The sequence below is a fragment of the Hemitrygon akajei genome, chromosome 5 (genome assembly GCF_048418815.1).
Source record: "Hemitrygon akajei chromosome 5, sHemAka1.3, whole genome shotgun sequence".
NCBI classification, from domain to species: Eukaryota; Metazoa; Chordata; class Chondrichthyes; order Myliobatiformes; family Dasyatidae; genus Hemitrygon; species Hemitrygon akajei.
Genome location: NC_133128.1, coordinates 124,679,118 through 124,695,886, shown reverse-complemented (window position 1 = coordinate 124,695,886; position 16,769 = coordinate 124,679,118). Strand labels below are relative to the sequence as shown.

At 40.5% G+C, this 16,769-nt stretch overlaps 1 protein-coding gene across 3 annotated transcripts in view; it reads right to left on the bottom strand.

The window, feature by feature from the left end:
- LOC140728149 (caspase-3-like) overlaps nucleotides 1-16,769 on the bottom strand; it is a 59,550-nt gene that overhangs the window by 967 nt on the left and 41,814 nt on the right. For 2 of the 3 annotated variants that reach the window (XM_073046392.1, XM_073046394.1), the window contains 5 exons: nucleotides 16,180-16,243; nucleotides 11,770-11,832; nucleotides 8,958-9,046; nucleotides 3,794-3,908; nucleotides 424-904 (listed from right to left, as the gene is read on the bottom strand). In XM_073046392.1, the coding sequence (XP_072902493.1) occupies nucleotides 424-904; nucleotides 3,794-3,908; nucleotides 8,958-9,046; nucleotides 11,770-11,832; nucleotides 16,180-16,243 (812 nt within the window). The remainder of the gene's footprint in view (nucleotides 1-423; nucleotides 905-3,793; nucleotides 3,909-8,957; nucleotides 9,047-11,769; nucleotides 11,833-16,179; nucleotides 16,244-16,769) is intronic. The other variant, XM_073046393.1, reaches the window with a different exon arrangement.

Below are 16,769 nucleotides of genomic sequence, written 5' to 3'. Positions count from 1 at the left end.
TCAATTAGAAAGTATGGATCCAAAACAAAATGTTGTAGGTGCTGAAAATCTGAAATAAAATCAGAATGATATGTAAATACTCAGCAGGTCGGGGAGCAACCTCATAGAAAGAATGCTTCATGGCACTCTGTAAGTCCTAGAATCTGAAATAACTTTTGGCCAGATTTATGTCAGATAAAGCAGCTTTAAAAACACCAGGCAGCAAGCCTAACAGCAAATGGAAAGGATGCCGCTGACCGACCTTGGGCCAAGCTAGGATAAGATGGTTCAATTAAAAATTAAAGTATTTCATCCTAGCTTGTTTCACTCAGAATATTTCAGCACATACATTAATAATGGCCTCTTGGCCAAAGCAAGTAATATTGAGTCTCAAAATCGAGTGCATAACTTAAGCAATGGGGAAAATAATACCAGAATACTCACTTGACACAATATTCTTCTAAACATTCACACAGAGTTTGAATGAACCAGCTCCCTTTAGACGTCCTATATGAAAAGCAATTAGGAATTGTAGACATTGCAATCAAAAAATCCCGGTCCTCAGGGATTGATTGTGGAAATGCATCTGTTTCTAGGTCAGAGTTGCTGCTGACGATGAAGCAAGGTTTTTGTGGATTTCTGCCTTGACAAGCTTGAATGATGAATATCTTGGGTTTTTCCAGTAGTGAGGGGCACTGAGAGCCTGAAAATAAGTTTCTCAAGTTTGTGATCTGAAGATGTTTTCCATCAATTCCCATAACTACATCCTTCTCACCATGTGACAGGATGCAACACACAAAACAATCCATTTTGTCATGATTGGATTTTCTAAGTTCTTCCAATCTTTCCAGCATTTCGTCCACAGTCAGGTTATTGTACCTGTACACATTAAACCCCAACCATTTAAACACTTTTTCCAGTTTCTCTGTAAAGAAAAAATATTTTTAAAAAATCTTTTTTAATATCTTAAAAAAACACATCCATAATTCTAGGCAGTCTCTAGAGTAGGTTACGTGGTCAAAGGGCCTGTAACGTGCTGTAAATTTCTATGTTCTATGTTCATAATCTTTATTAGAGAATTGGAGTTACATTATGTTTTTATCTCCCAATATTTTCTACTCCATTTCTGACCTTCACTAACTCTTTTAGCTTGGTATTCTTCATATTCTCTCATCATTTCCCGTGGTTAATAGTTTTAATTCGGGAGTAATATATTTATTTTCTATCCGTGCTGGCTCTTAACAGGAGGTATATACACTCTATAGCCACTTTATTAGCACACCAGTACACCTGCTCATTAATGCAAATATCTAATAATGTGGCAGCAACTCAATGCATAAAAGCATGCAGACATGGTCAAGAGGTTCAGTTATTGTTCAGACTAAACATCAGAATGGGAAAGAAATGTGATCTAAGTGACTTTAACCGTGGAATGATTGTTGGTGCCAGATGAGGTGGTTTGAGTATCTCAGAAACTACTGATCTCCTGGGATTATCATGCACAACTGTCCCTAGGATTTGCAGAGAAAAATGCAAGAAACCAAAAATATCCAGTGAGCAGCAGTTTTATGGGCAACAACAAATTGTTAATGAGAGAGATCAGAGGAGAATGGCCAGACTGATTCAAGCTGACAGGAAGGTGATAGTAACTCAAATAACCTCACGTTACAATGGTGGTGTGCAGAAGAGCATCTCTGACCACACAACATGACAAACCTTGAAGTGTATGGGCTCCAGCAGCGGAAGACCAGACCAGGTTCCACTGCTGTACCTAATAGAGAGGCCACTGAATGTATACAGTGTCTTTTTTAAAAAAAAAGTTAAACCACTTTGTTTTTAACACAACATATAGAAGAATCATCTTGACAAATGTAAGCAATTTTGGGGTAAACTACCAGTATGTACTCATATAAATGCATGCAAGTCTAGGATATCAAACCCAGATGTACAAACATTTGTATGTGAATGTGGAAGTTGTAAACCTCATGTTCATGACAACAAATTTTTGGACACAATCCACTATGAACTCTGTATGGAATCCAGCAGCAAATCAAGAGATACCCTAATATTTATTCCTTTACATTTTTGGAATGTTTCATAAATTGGCATTTAACTCCTGTGCAAGGCCATTCTAATCTTTGTGTCATTCCCTACTTTAGTTTTCTGCTGCTTATTTTGCTCTTCAACCTGGCAGAAGATTGGCAAGTTGTTGTTTCTAAATTGTGACTTTAGAGCTGCAAGCAAGAATGGTGAGTCAAGTTTTTTTTACTTACAGCAGTGTTCTTAATTATTTACTGTATAAGTGATTATATTTTTCTTGAAAATTTTTTAACTGCTTTAATTCTTTTGAAAATGTCTAGATATCATTGACATATAAAAGATGGGGAAGGCATTATATAATAATTTATTTGGTAGGGATGAATTTTCTCTAAAAAGACAAACTGAAAATTAGTAAACTAGAAGCAGAAATATCCTAACATAGATTTGTAATGGTTTTCTGGGAGGTTGAAGTCCACAAATGATTTGTTTTTGAAGGTCTTTAGTTTAATTTGTTTATTCTGGATGAAATTAATCACTACTTAAAAGTGGGTTAATCAATCAAAGTCAGAATTAATTATTTAACAGATAGTTTTAGACTAATTTGAAATTGGAATTGTTTTATTATTGCCATATGTATAGTGAAACGTTTTCTTATGTATTGTTCATATAGATAAAATAACTACACAGTGAATTGAAAAGTAAAACAATAGCAGATTGTAGAATAAACACCTTCAGAGAAAATACGCTGCAGATAGACAAATAAGGTGCAAGATCATAATGAGATAGGCAGTGAGGTCAAAAATCCATTTTGTCGTACTGGGGAATTCTTACAACAATGGGTAAAAGTTGTCCTTGAGCCTCATGGCGTGTGCATTTAGGCTGTTATATATCTTCAGCCTGATGGGAGAAGGGAGAACAGGGAATGACTGAGGTGGTGGAGTCATTGATGATGCGAGCTCTTTAATTGAGGTAGCGAGAAGTATAGACAGAGTCCATGGAAAGGAAGCAAGTTTCTGTGATGTGCTGAGCTGTGTCCACAATTCACAGGCAAAGCAGTTGCCATGCCAAGCTGTGATGCATCCATAAGATCCTTTTAATGATGAATAAATAATAATTGGTAAAGGTTGACGGGGACATGCCAAATTTCTTTGGCATCTTGAGGAAGGGTGTCTTGGCCATGATGCGAACATGGTTGGAGGACAGGTGATGTTGACTCTGAGGAACTTGAATCCCTCAACCTCAGCACCATGGATAAAGACAGGAGCATATGCACTGCACAGATTCCTGAAGTCAACGACCAGCTCTTTTGTGTTGCTGATTCATTGGTTCTTTGGTTAAGGAGCAGAAAGGATTGATGAAAATCGTGCTATTGGTCTTGTATATAAGGATTTCAAATGGTGCACAAATGCAAAATTGGGTAAGGATCAGAAGAAACCAGGCTGTAATTCCAATGTCTGCAGGTGTCACAAAACTCAGAAGTATGTAAAATCAGTGAGCAGGCAGATGACAAAGCTAAGAAGATATGGACTAATGATGTGTGTAAACTGTTAATAAGTGAAAATGTCCACAAACTTTGAAAGGAAGAATGAGGAGACACCATAGTGCATTTTAAAATTAGAGTATAAAAAGAGTAGCAATCGGAATAAAAATAGGATGCTAAAAAATACGCTTAACTCTGTAGGAACCATGTTCACACAAAACATAACACTAGTTATAGCCGTGCAGTACCTTCCACAAAGAGGCAAGGGGTCAATCAGAATGATTTGAACTTTACCTGCATCAGAATCTGTTCCATTTCTTTCCTTGTAGTTTATCCCATCAAAATTTTTATTGTTTAATATTAAACAAAATCCAAGTGGTGAACTGTCCATTTTATATTCTTCAATAGACTGTTGAAACAATTAACTCGATATGAAAAACAATCCAGGCAATATGACAGCCTTACTCTTTTCAAACCTAGCCTTTCATCCAAGTTAAATTCATCTATTGGGTAATGAAAAGAATCCCAATACAAGTGAATTTGGCAAGAAAAAAAACTTACTTGACCAACAATGATCGATGAAAACAAGAAAATCTGCAAACACTCAGCACACCAAGTTAGCATTTATGGAAACAAATAGAGGCAATATTTTCCTGACTCAAAACAAGATCTAGTTTTTCTTTCCACAGTTCTGTTTGACTGACTGAATACTTTTGGCATTTTCTGTCTTGTCAAAGAGATCCTATTATTGTATATTAATAATATCCAATTGTTATAGGAGCACTTTCATAAGAAAGCAGCGTTCATCGTCAGGGATGCCCAACACCCAGGTCATGTTGTCTTGTTACTGCTGACATCAGGAGGAATGTACAGGAGCCTCAGGACCCACATCACCAGGCTCAGGAGCAATTATTACCCCTCAACCATCAGGCTTTTGAACCAGTGGGATAACTTCATTCAACTTCACCTGCCCCATCACTGAACTGTTTCTACAACCTATGGACTCACTTTCAAGGATGTTTCATCTCATGCTTTTGATGTTTATTGCTTATTTATTATTATTATTTCTCCTTCTTTTTGTATTTGCACAGTTTGTTGTCTTTTGCACACTGGTTGTTTGTCTGCCCTCTTGGGTGTGGTCTTTCACTGATTCTATTATGTTTCTTGGATTTACTGTGAATGCCCACAAGAAAATGAATCTCAGGTTGTATATGGTGACGTATATGTACTTTGATAATAAATTTACTTTGAACTTTATTACTTTGAACCTAGAATCTTGTGTACAGGTCTGGTCTCCCTACCCAAGGATGGATGTACTTGCAACAGAAGAATGCAGCAAAGATACCTGAGAGGCAAGCATAGAGGGCTTGTTGTAAGAGGACCGGTTTAGCAGATTAAATATGTAAGTCATTACTTTTGGAAACTATGAGGTGATATCTTTGAAATGTGTAATATTCTTATGGGGTTTGACAGGGCATAAAGGGTGTTTATGTTTCTTCTACCTGGGATGTACAAAGCCAGGCGTCACAGTCTCAAAACAAGAGATCATCAATTCAGGACAGGTATTATAGGAAATGTCTTCATCTAGTGGTGATTACTCTTTAGAATTCTCTGTTCAAGAGGGCTGTGAAGTATATTTAAGGCAAAGAATGGTAATTCTTTTGAATTTTAAGGAATATGAGGTCAGTGAAGGAAGGTAGTGCTGAGGTGAGATAAGACCCTAAGACATAGGAAAAGAAAAAGACCATTCAGCCCATCGAGTCCACGCCGCCATTCCATCATGCCTGATTTACTATCCCTAGCAACTCCATTCTCCTACCTGCTTCCTGTAACTTTTGACACCCTTACTAGTCAAGTACTTACCAACCTCCGCTTTAAATATACTCACTGACTTGGCTTTTACAAGCCTGCTTGTCTGTAGCAATGAATTCCACAAATTCACCACCTCTAGCTAAAAAAATTCCTCCTCATCTCTGTTCTAAAGGATGTCCTAATCTGAGGCTGTGCTGTCTGATCCAAGACTCTGCCACTACTGGAAACATTCTCTTTATGTCTACTCTATCTAGGCCTTTCAATATTTAATAGGGTTCAATGAGATCTCCTCTCATTCTTCTAAACGCAGCAAGTACAAGCCTCAAACACTTCTCATACGTTAATCCTTTCATTCTAAGGATCATTCTCGGGATCCTCCTCTGGGCTCTCTCCAATGCCAGCATATCCTTTCTTGGATAAAGTGACCAAAACAGCTTTCAATACTCCAAATGCAGTCTTCATAATGTCTCTTTGAAGCAGAAGGAATCTCAGGATCAGACAAGGGAGCACAGGAACATAGTGGTTAGCCAAACACTAACCAGTACGCTTCACTGCACGGGCTTCCTCTGGGTGCTCCGGTTTTCTCCCACAGTCCAAAGACGTACCAGTTGGTAGGTTAATTGGTCATTGTAAATTGTCCTGAGATTAGGCAACGATTAAATCAGGGGATTGCTAGGTTTGAAGTGACAGAAGGGGCTATTCTGCACTGTATCTCAATAAGTAAATAAAGATTTTTTTGAATGGGTGTGGGCACAAGGGATCAAATGACTTATTCACGCTGCTATTTATGTTCTAGTATTTCTTGCTAAGTGTTAATTGAGCTGACATTTATCCTATATCTTGCATAGATTGACCCAGAGCTAGTCAAGAATGCATTAAATATATACGTAGGTGCTCCGAAGATGAAATAATTGGTTACTTGGGGAAAGAAATAAATATTTATACTAAAGTTATTACGAACTCCATGGAGCATGTGGGGACCCTCCAATATCCAGGCATTCCTTTTTTTTTCTTTCTTATTTTTTTTTAATAGGGATGTTAGGGGGGAGGGGTTAGGGGGGAGGGGTTAAGGGGAGGGGGGCTGGGTAACACTTTTTTTTTCATACACATTTATTCTGTAACTATTTGAAAACAAAAAAAGTTTAAAAAAAAAATGCTGTTAACAGAACTAATAAATAATTTTGACTTCAACTAATAAAGGAATAGATTTAAAGAATTTAAAATTGAAAAATCATTGATTAAATTGAACTAGAATATTGAAACTTGGGAATTTTCAAACTCCTTTCTGTGAATGGTTTAAAAATATATAATGGTTGTAATGTTGAAATGCTGCAGCAATTTACAATTAGCAAGATTGCATGAATCACAGTGAGATAAAGACAAAATCTTGTGAAAAGATTTTGTTGAGGGAGGACATTATTCAAAGAGTACCACAGGGGCTTTTAAATCTATTTGAGAGTTTATCTGAAAAATTACACCCTGACTCCAGAGCACTTCCCTGAGACAACACTAAAATCATTGGTTCATTTCTAAAGTGCACTTAAATCTGACCTGCGTCATAGGCAAGAGTGCCATCACTGAGCTACACTGGACACCTTGGACATTATATATGATTTAGACTGCAAGACACAGAAGCAGAGTTAGGGCACTCACCCATTGAGTCTGCCCTGCCATTCCATCATGACTGATTTATTATCTCTCTCAAATCCATTCTCCTGCCTTCTCCCTGTAACCTTTGATACCCTTACTAATCAAGAACCTATCAACCTTTGCTTTTAGGTATACCCAATGTCTTGACCTCCACAGCCGTCTGTGGCAATGAATTCCAGACTTACCACCCTTTGGCTAAGGGTATTCTTTCTTATTTCTTTTCTAAAGGGATATCCTTCTATTCTGAGGCTGTGCCCTCTGGTTCACTATAGGAAACATCCTATTCATCTCCACTCTATCTAGGCCTTTCAATATTCAATAGGTTTCAATGAATCTCCTTCTTTCAGCACACTTAGGCTAGCAAGACTAAAAATGACCCTAAACTCCTTCTTTTAGTTGTTACCTCCTCATCACAGCAGGATGGTGTGCTTGCTGCCATTCATTGCATTCAATTAGCCGTATAGTTTGCCACTTTAGCCAAGGCACAAGAGGGAGGGATGTATTCGGAATCATACTCCCGTAAGCTATAAAGGATAGAAACTATCAGACAATGTGCACAAAGCAAAGGTGAACCTTGGAGATCTACACTGAATCTGATTTTGTATCAAACCTCTCAAATGTAGTTTCTGTTTGCAAGATACAGACTGTACATCCTCTCCAATGATCTATGCTTTTTGCCTAAACCTAAAAAAAACCAGGGGTACTTTGGCCAAAGCCAATGGTTAGGGTCGCCCAGGTGAGTTTGAAGTACTCTTGGAAGTTCAACTACTTGAATGTGCACAGTTCATACACAGAACATGGATAACTTTTCTGATGGACATTTACCTTTTGCCATTGTATCTATCAGACTGTTGGCTTGATTGGTGATTCAGAGGCAAATGAGAAGAATCCCAATATCCAGGACAACCTTCCATGCATTTCAGAAGGAAAATAGACCATCGACATTTGATAAATCATTAGAGTTTTTTGAAGAGGTAACCGAAAGAGTAAATGAGGGTAGAGCAGTGGATCTTATCCATTTGGATTTCAATAAGGCCCTTGACAAGGCCCCACATGGGAGGCAGGTCTGGAAGGTTAGGTCCCATAGAATCCAGGTAGAGCTAGATAGAAAGTAGGAGAACGAGGGGTGACTTTCAAGAAAAATTATGAGAGGTGAACAGTAACACTTTTCCCCAGGGTAAGAGAATCCAAAAGTAGGGGGAAAACAAAAGGGTAAAGATTACTGTATATATAATTGGCTGCCAGAGGAAGTGGTTGAGGCTGGTTCAAAAGTATCATTTAAGAAGGACTTGATTAGGTACATGAAGGGTTGGAGGTCTGGAGGGATGATGGCAGAACGCAGGAAAATTGGGACCAGATGGATGAACAACATGGTTGGCATGGGCTAGTTGGGCCAAATCTGTGTTATATTGCTCCATGATTCTATTTCTAAAGCATAAAAACTGCAAATAATGGAAATCCAAAATGAAATGACAGAATGGTAGAAATGAGTAAATCAGTTAACATCTGTGCAGAGGAATGCCACACTCCTACACATGCTACCCAATCTGCTGAATATCCCTTGCATTCCGGGTTTCTACTTCAGACTGAGTGAACGTCTTGTCTTGTTCTTATGCAGAACTGCTTTCCGTAGGAACTGGATTACCATAGTAGCCAGAGCTTCCACTGTCAAAGCTTTTACCTTGAAGTCAGTTATGTGCAAAAGAGGCCTTCTTTGAAGAGCTGTACAGCAATAATGACTCATTTTTTAAAAATTACTATGCCTTTTTATACTTGGAACAACAGACTCGTGCTGGGTATGGTTGTAGAGATGCCAACCTACCCACCATACCCATTTCACTCTTCGTTCTTCATTTCGCCTCGCAACTGCCTATCAACTCCCCCCCCCCCCAATGAAACTGAACATATATCTCATCAACTAAATTATTAGAGAGGCTTAGAATAAACAGAAGTACTTTTGATAAACTTTCATGTTGTTTACCTCGGTCTCACCTACCTTCAGGTTTTGTTCACCTGCCGTGCTGTTTGAAGAAGAACAAGGAAGAGAGCCAGGCACTTTTTCCAGTGAGAAGGACGTTGAGGTTTCTAATGAGTGAAGGACAGAGATGAAAACAGACCCATAACAATAAACACAGGAGGTTCTGCAGAAGCTGGAAATCCAGAGCAACACACACAAAATTCTGGAGGAACCCAGCAGGTCAGGCAGCAGCTACAGAGAGGAATAACGAGTCTATATTTCAGGATGAGACCCTTCTTCAGGATTGGAAAGGAAGGAGGGAGACACTAAAATAAAAAGGTAGTGGGAGGGAAAGGAATACAAGCTGGAAGTTGATAGGCAAAACCAAGTGAGGAGGAAGGTAGGTGGTTGGGGGAGGGGATGAAGTATGAAACTGGAAGGTGATGGGTGGAAAAGTTAAAGAGCTGGAGAAGAAGGAGAGTGGACTATGGGATAAAGGGAGGGAAGAGAGGTAATAAGTGAGGAAAAGAGAAATGGGAGGAGGGAGAAATTACTGTAAATTATACAAATAACTATGATAGATTTCAAATGGTATGGAGAGCATAGCGTGGAGTTTTGAAAACATTTATCTGTGAGCTTCCAATTGGAATCTCCCTGTCCAGATACAGCATAAACGAGATACAGCAGAGAGCTCAAATTAGAACAGAAAATGCTGGAAAAGCTCAGTAAGTGAGGCATCATTTGCAAATGAAAATAATGCACCCCTGCAGATTGCCTGAAACCTGACACAAAAACAGAGAATGTCTCTATGCTGGCTCAATTTCTACACCCAGGGCAGATAAAGCTCCCTCACTATTGACCTATCACAGGCAACGGGAGTGGGCATAGCATTGTCGTCGTCGTCATAGGTTGCATCTGGAATTTCCAGTTGGTGGAGATTTCCCTCCACGCTGCTCTGACATATTGGGAAATCATGTACTCAGCAGGTTACAGCAGTGGTTTCCCTTTCCCTTCTGCTGGGTGAGTTTAAAGAGATCACCACCTCTTGCAGTGGATGACCAGGATGTCTAAGTGCCTTGTCGTGCTCTTAGCGCTCCACCAATGCCTGCTGGCCTGCCTTCTTGACCACTGGACCATTAATCGTTCTCCTCTGCTCAATCTGCCAGGGCCAGACTTCACACGCTGGGATAGGCAAATCCCCTACCTCACCGAGGGTCGAAGACCCGTCAGCTACCCTCACCTGGTTTGGCCCATCTGCCGAGACGGTTTACCGGGGTGTGGCCGCTGCAAGTGTTACAGCTACTTGGAGCCACAGGTGTGAACCAAAGGTGGACAAGCTGCCCTGAAAAAGGGCACGGCAGGCCCCCCCATCAGAGGTGCTACCCTTCCCTAGACACCCCATAGCATAGATTAGATAAAGCTTCCTGTTCATGGTCTTATATATTCTCAGTGCAGGTAAAGTATGGATTAAACAAAAAAGATTCTCAACACTGTATTCCTGTAGACGTTAGTCAGGGAGCATTGCAAGTCCCACCATCTTCAGCTGCTTCCACAATGACCTTAACTCCATTATGAAATCGGAAGAGGGATTTCACTAGTGAATGCAGTGTTCAGTTCCATATGTAGTTCCACAGATAACACATTGGTCAATGGCTACATGTACATGATCTATATATTAGGGTTGACTGCCAACCGGAGAAGCATCCATTTATCCCAATTCTCTGCCTTCTATTGGTTAACTAATCCTCTATCCTTGCTAATGCATTATTCTAACTCCACACATCCTGACCTTATGGATAAGTCTTTCAAGTGGCACCTTATCAAACGCTTTCTGGAAGTCCAAGTATATAACATCCACTTGTTTTCGGCTATCCACTGTGCTCACTATATCCTCAAAGAACTCCAGTAAGTTGGTCAAACAGGACTTGCCCTTCATGAATCCATGCCATGTCTGCCTCATGGAACCACTACTGTCCAGAAGTTTCACCCTTTCTTCCTTTAGTAATAGCTTCAAGCACTTTTCAGATTACAAACATTAACTTGCCTATAGTTACCTGCCTTTTTCCTACATCCTTTTTTATTAAAACAGTGGTGTGACATTTGTTGTCTTCCAAACCACAAGAGACTTCCCAGAGTCCAGATAATCTGCTGTATTTTCTGCCATTTCTTTCAGGACCCTGAGATGCATCCCGCCAGGATCAGGGGACGGGTCTTCCTCTAGGCCCACTGATTTGATCGCCACTGCCTCTTTACTGACAGAGATGTATCCAGATCCTCACCTCCCATTGCATCCATAGCAACTCTCTTTGGCATGTTAGATGTGTCCTCCACTGTGAAGACTGTTCATCATTCAAGGCCTCAGCTACTTCCACATTACCTAATATTAATTTCCATCTACTCATCTTACAAGGGACCTACAATACATACACATTACCTACCATTTTCTGCTTTAAATAATTATAAAAAAACCTTTAATATCTGATTTTATATTTTGTTCTAGCTTACTTTCATAGTCCACCTTTCCTTTCTTCGTTGTAGTTCTTTGTTGCTTTTTAAAATATTTCCAATCTTCCAGTTTCCCACTACTCTTGGTGACTTTATGTCTTGATATCCTGAAATGTTAATTCTGTTTCTCTTTCTACAGAAGATGCTGATTGGTTGAACGTTTTCAGCATTTATTTTTATTTCAGATTTCCAACATCTGCAGTTTTTGATTTTTTTTTTTAAAGTTCATTTCTCACTAGCGTTTGTTCTGTAGCCTGGTGAGATTTGAATAGAGAATGTAGAAAAGAAATGGGGAAATAACACACTAAAATACCTTGAAATATCCAAGGTTTCTGTTTAGTATTACCTTGTGAAGGTTCCATACTTAATGCTCTTGTACCTTGCACCAGATTTTCAATGCTACTGGATTCTGAAAAAAAAGTAGCAGTAAAAAGTAATTTTAAAATCCATTCTCAAGATCTGAATGTAACAGGCATGATTAGAATTTATTGCTCTTAAAAATGTAGTAACCCACTGTATATACACTTAGGTACACCTATATGCCTACATGGTTATGCAAATACCTTATCAGCCAATCATGTGGCAGCAGCTCAGTGCATAAAAGCATGCAGACATCATTCAGACTGAACATTAGAATGGGGAAGAAATGTGATTGAAGTGACTTTGACTATGGAATGGTTGCTGGTGCCAGATGAGGTGGTTTGAGTATCTCAGAAACTGTTGACCTTCTTTAGATTTTCACGCACAACATTCTCTTGAGCTTACAGAGAATGGTGCGATAAAACAAAAAAAAAACATCCAGTGAGTAGCATTTCTGTGGGTGAAAAGACTTTGTTAATGAGAAAAGTCAGAGGAGAATCACCAGACTGCTTCAAATTGACTGGAAGGCAACAGTAACTCAAATAACCACCAATGGTGCACAGAAGACCAATTCTGAATGCACAACATGTCGAATCTTGAAGTGGATGGGCTACAGCAGTGGAAGACCACAAACATACGCACAGTGGCCACTTTATATGGTACCTTCTGTACCTAATATGCTGTTTGACCCAGTTGTGAAATATTTCCATTTCATTCTGGTATGTGATTTGGAGTAGTTCAAATTAAGAGGTGATTGCTACCTTTGTTATGTTAGACAGAAGTGGTCATAAATGCGTAGGGGTGCTATCAAAGAAGTGTTGCTGGTTTGCTGTAGTAAATTTTGAAGATAGTATGCTACAAGATCTACACTTTGTAGATGAATGCCGATAAAACCCAAAGATCCAGTGATCTTTATCCCAGAGTTTTGAAAGAGATAGTGGCAGAGATGATGAATGCTTTGCTTACTATCTTTCAAAGTTCTACAGATTCTGCAATTGTTCCCTTGAATTGGAGGGCAGGAAATGTGGCCCCTCCATTTAAGAAAGGAAACAGAGAGGTAACACGAGGAAATCTGCAGATGCTGGAAATTCAAGCAACACACACAAAATGCTGGTGGAACACAGCAGGCCAGGCAGCATCTATAAGGAGAAGCACTGTCGACGTTTCGAGCCAAGACCCTTCGTCAGGACTAACTGAAAGGAAAGATAATAAGAGATTTGAAAGTAGTGGGGGGAGGGAGAAATGCGAAATGATAGGAGAAGACTGGAGGGGGTGGGATGAAACTAAGAGCTGGAAAGGTGATTGGCGAAAGTGGTACAGAGCTGGAAAAGGGAAAGGATCATGGGACGGGAGGCCTCGGGAGAAAGAAAGGGGGAGGGGGGAGCACCAAAGGGAGATGGAGAACAGGCAGAGTGATGGGCAAAGAGAGAGAGAAAAAAAACAAACAACTAAATATGTTAGGGATGGGGTAAGAAGGGGAGGAGGGGCATTAACGGAAGTTAGAGAAGTCAATGTTCATGCCATCAGGTTGGAGGCTACCCAGCCGGTATATAAGATGTTGTTCCTCCAACCTGAGTGTGGATTCATCTTGACAGTTGAGGAGGCCATGGATAGACATATCAGAATGGGAATGGGACATGGAATTAAAATCTGTGGCCACTGGGAGATCCTGCTTTCTCTGGCGGACCGAGCGTAGGTGTTCAGCGAAACGATCTCCCAGTCTGCGTAGGGTCTCACCAATATATAAAAGGCCACACCGGGAGCACCGGACGCAGTATACCACACCAGCCAACTCACAGGTGAAGTGTCGACTCACCCGGAAGGACTGTCTGGGGCCCTAAATGGTGGTGAGGGAGGAAGTGTAGGGCAGGTGTAGCATTTGTTCTGCTTACAAGGATAAGTGCCAGGAGGGAGATCAGTGGGAAGGGATGGGGGGAGAACGAGTGGACAAGGGAGTCGCATAGGGAGCAATCCCTGCAGAAAGCAGAAAGAGGGGGGAAGGGAAAGATGTGCTTGGTAGTGGGATCCCGTTGGAGGTGGCAGAAGTTACGGAGAATTATACATTGGACCTGGAGGCTGGTGGGGTGGTAGGTGAGGACAAGGGGAACCCTATCCTGAGTGGGGTGGCAGGCGGATGGGGTGAGGGCAGATGTGCGGGAAACGGGAGTCGGCTGGTGTGTTAGTCCTGATGAAGGGTCTCGGCCCGAAACGTCGACAGTGCTTCTCCTTATAGATGCTGCCTGGCCTGCTGTGTCCCACCAGCATTTTGTGTGAGAGAGGTAACAGGTAAGAACAAAACTGTTAGCTGACTGTTAATGATAGGCAAAATACTGGAATCTACATTGAAGAATGTAATATCAGACCACTGGAGAGGAATAATAGGATTGAGTGGGATAAGCTTCCATAAAAAGGAAGTCATGTTGCAGAACGTTCTAAACTCAGCCAGCTCCATCATGGGCACTAGCCTCCCCAGTATCCAGGATACCTTGAAAAGGTGATGCCTCAATAAGGATGGATCCATCATTAAGGACCCCCTTTGCCCAGGACATGCCCTTTTTACATTTCTACCATCAAAGATATGGTACAGAGCCTAAAGTTACACACTCAACATTTCAGGAACAGCTTCTTCCCCTCTACCATCAGATTTCTGAATGGACAATGAATCCATGAACACTACATCAGCATTTCTTTCCTTCTCTTTTTGTGCTACTTATTTCATTTAATTTTCTTATATATACTTACTGTAATTTATAGTTTTTATTATTATGTATTGCAATGTACTGCTGCCGCAAAACAACAAATTTCATGACAAATGCCAGTAATATTCTGAATAAATTTCTTTTTAACTTCTTTGATAATACAACCAACAGAATAGGTAAATGTGGTGCATTTTGATTTTCAGAAAGTTTTCAATAAAATCTCAGATGTGAAGTTTGTAAGCTGGGTTACAGCTTATAGAGTTCAGGGTACTATACTGGCATAGACTGAGAATTAGTTAACAGATATAAAGGAAAGAGTAGGAGACACCTCTTTCTCCCTTATTAGAGAGAGAGAGAGCCTGTGGTATGTTGAATACCGGGTGAATAAATAGTCTTTGGGGTACTGCAAGCCTGTGTCTTTGCTGTTGCTTTGCTCTCGCTTGAGTGCTCGGTGGAGGGTGCCGATGCTTTATTTTGCCAGTGGGGGGAGGGGGATAGTTGCTCGCTGCCACTTATGCACGGGAGGGAGGGGAGCTGGGGGGACTTTGGGTTCTAACATTTAACTGTCATTCGTTCTTTGGGGCCACTCCTCTGTTTTCGTGGATGGTTGCAAAGAAAAAGCATTCCAGGATGTATGTTGTATACATTTCTCTGACATTAAATGTACCTATGAAACCTTTGAATAAATAGGTCTTTCTCAGGTTAGCAGGCTCTGACTAGTAGGATGTCATACCATCGTGCACAGGTTCCAGCAATTGAACAGACTCATGTTGCTCCAGCAACATCTCTCAGTTCCACTTTGGCTTATTGTCCAGTACTCATGGGATGCCCAATATTTCTCTTGGAAATCCCCTATCAAGAGGAGCCAGAGGCATTCTGAATACTGGATAAAGTTATGGGCCAAATGGATCTGTAAATTAAGGCAGCTTTGTACAAGAAGGACACGATGCTGCTAATCAAGATGTGAAGAGTATATGTTTGTGCATTATTTTACGTGTGGATCTCAGAATGTGTTGAGGGTTGCTGAATATCGTATTCTCTCCAGTTATGGATGGGCCCAAAATCTGAAGTCTGGGATTTAAGTCAGAAACTTTCTGAATAACTCTGAGCCTGAAGCGTTTGTGGAGAGGAGCTACAGATGCTACAGCAAATTTCATCCATTTCCCGAGCAAAGACATGGAGCGAAACAAAAACCATTAGAAGATAAAAAGGTAAAAGGGTCACAGAGAAATCCCCTTTAGTAGATTTGCATACTATGTTGGCGCCGAACACTAGCGGGCTGCCACCAGCACAACCCTCAGGCGGTGTGGCCATTGATGCAAATCATGCATTTTACTGCAGGTTCTCATGTTTTGATGTACAAACATAGATGTGATAAATAAAACTAAACTTCAATCTTTTAAAATGTTAAAAATACCAACAGGTCAGGTAGCAACTTTTGAGAGAGTTTACATTTCAGCTCGACTTTCACCAGGGAATAAAAAACTAGCTTCCCTAACCCTTATTACGATTTCTGCAGAAAGTGCAGACTGGAAGTAATGTACGCTCAGAGCTCCCCTCCACAGTGCACATTCTAGTTTCAGGTACGGATTGCTGTTTGGGCTTGATTCAAATGATCTATGTTTATGTAAAGGTTAGTGCAAAAGGAGAGGAAAGATGACTGAAGTGAAGAAGAAATCTCTTTGCAGTTCACTTACCTTGCTCTGCAGAAGAACATTCTGTTCCCTGGAAGTTCGTACTTTCTGCTGTTGGGTCACCCACCTATGAAATATAAAGAACAATTCCATGATATGTTGTTGTATTTTCTCTTCTCCTCTTCTCTAAAGCTCAGTCCACATAATAAGTCTACATAGTAACTATTTGATCACGGATACAACACTCCTGTATTGGCATCACTGGATGGTAAGTTTCTCTCCAATGCATCCATACCCATTCCCAGGTATTCCTCAAGATAATTTCCAGTCATTTTCCGTTCAGTGACCGGTGAGTACCAGAGAGACTGGCCTCCATGCAGGTAGAGCAGCTTTATGCTCTCTTTCAGTATAGTTTCTTTTGCACTGTAGTGCTGATTTATTTTTAAACTTTTTAAAAAGTTGATTTGATTTAATTGATAAACTTCAATAGCTTGCATAATACACCAGAGTGCTCTCTTCAGTTTCCTGATGAGGTAACTGCAGTCTTTGGCCAGGAGCAGATGTCATCAGGTGCTTCAACTCCTAACCACTACATTCTCCAGTTGGTGGCCAAGTCACTGCCCTTCTGCTCCTGACTTCCAACTCAACTCCTC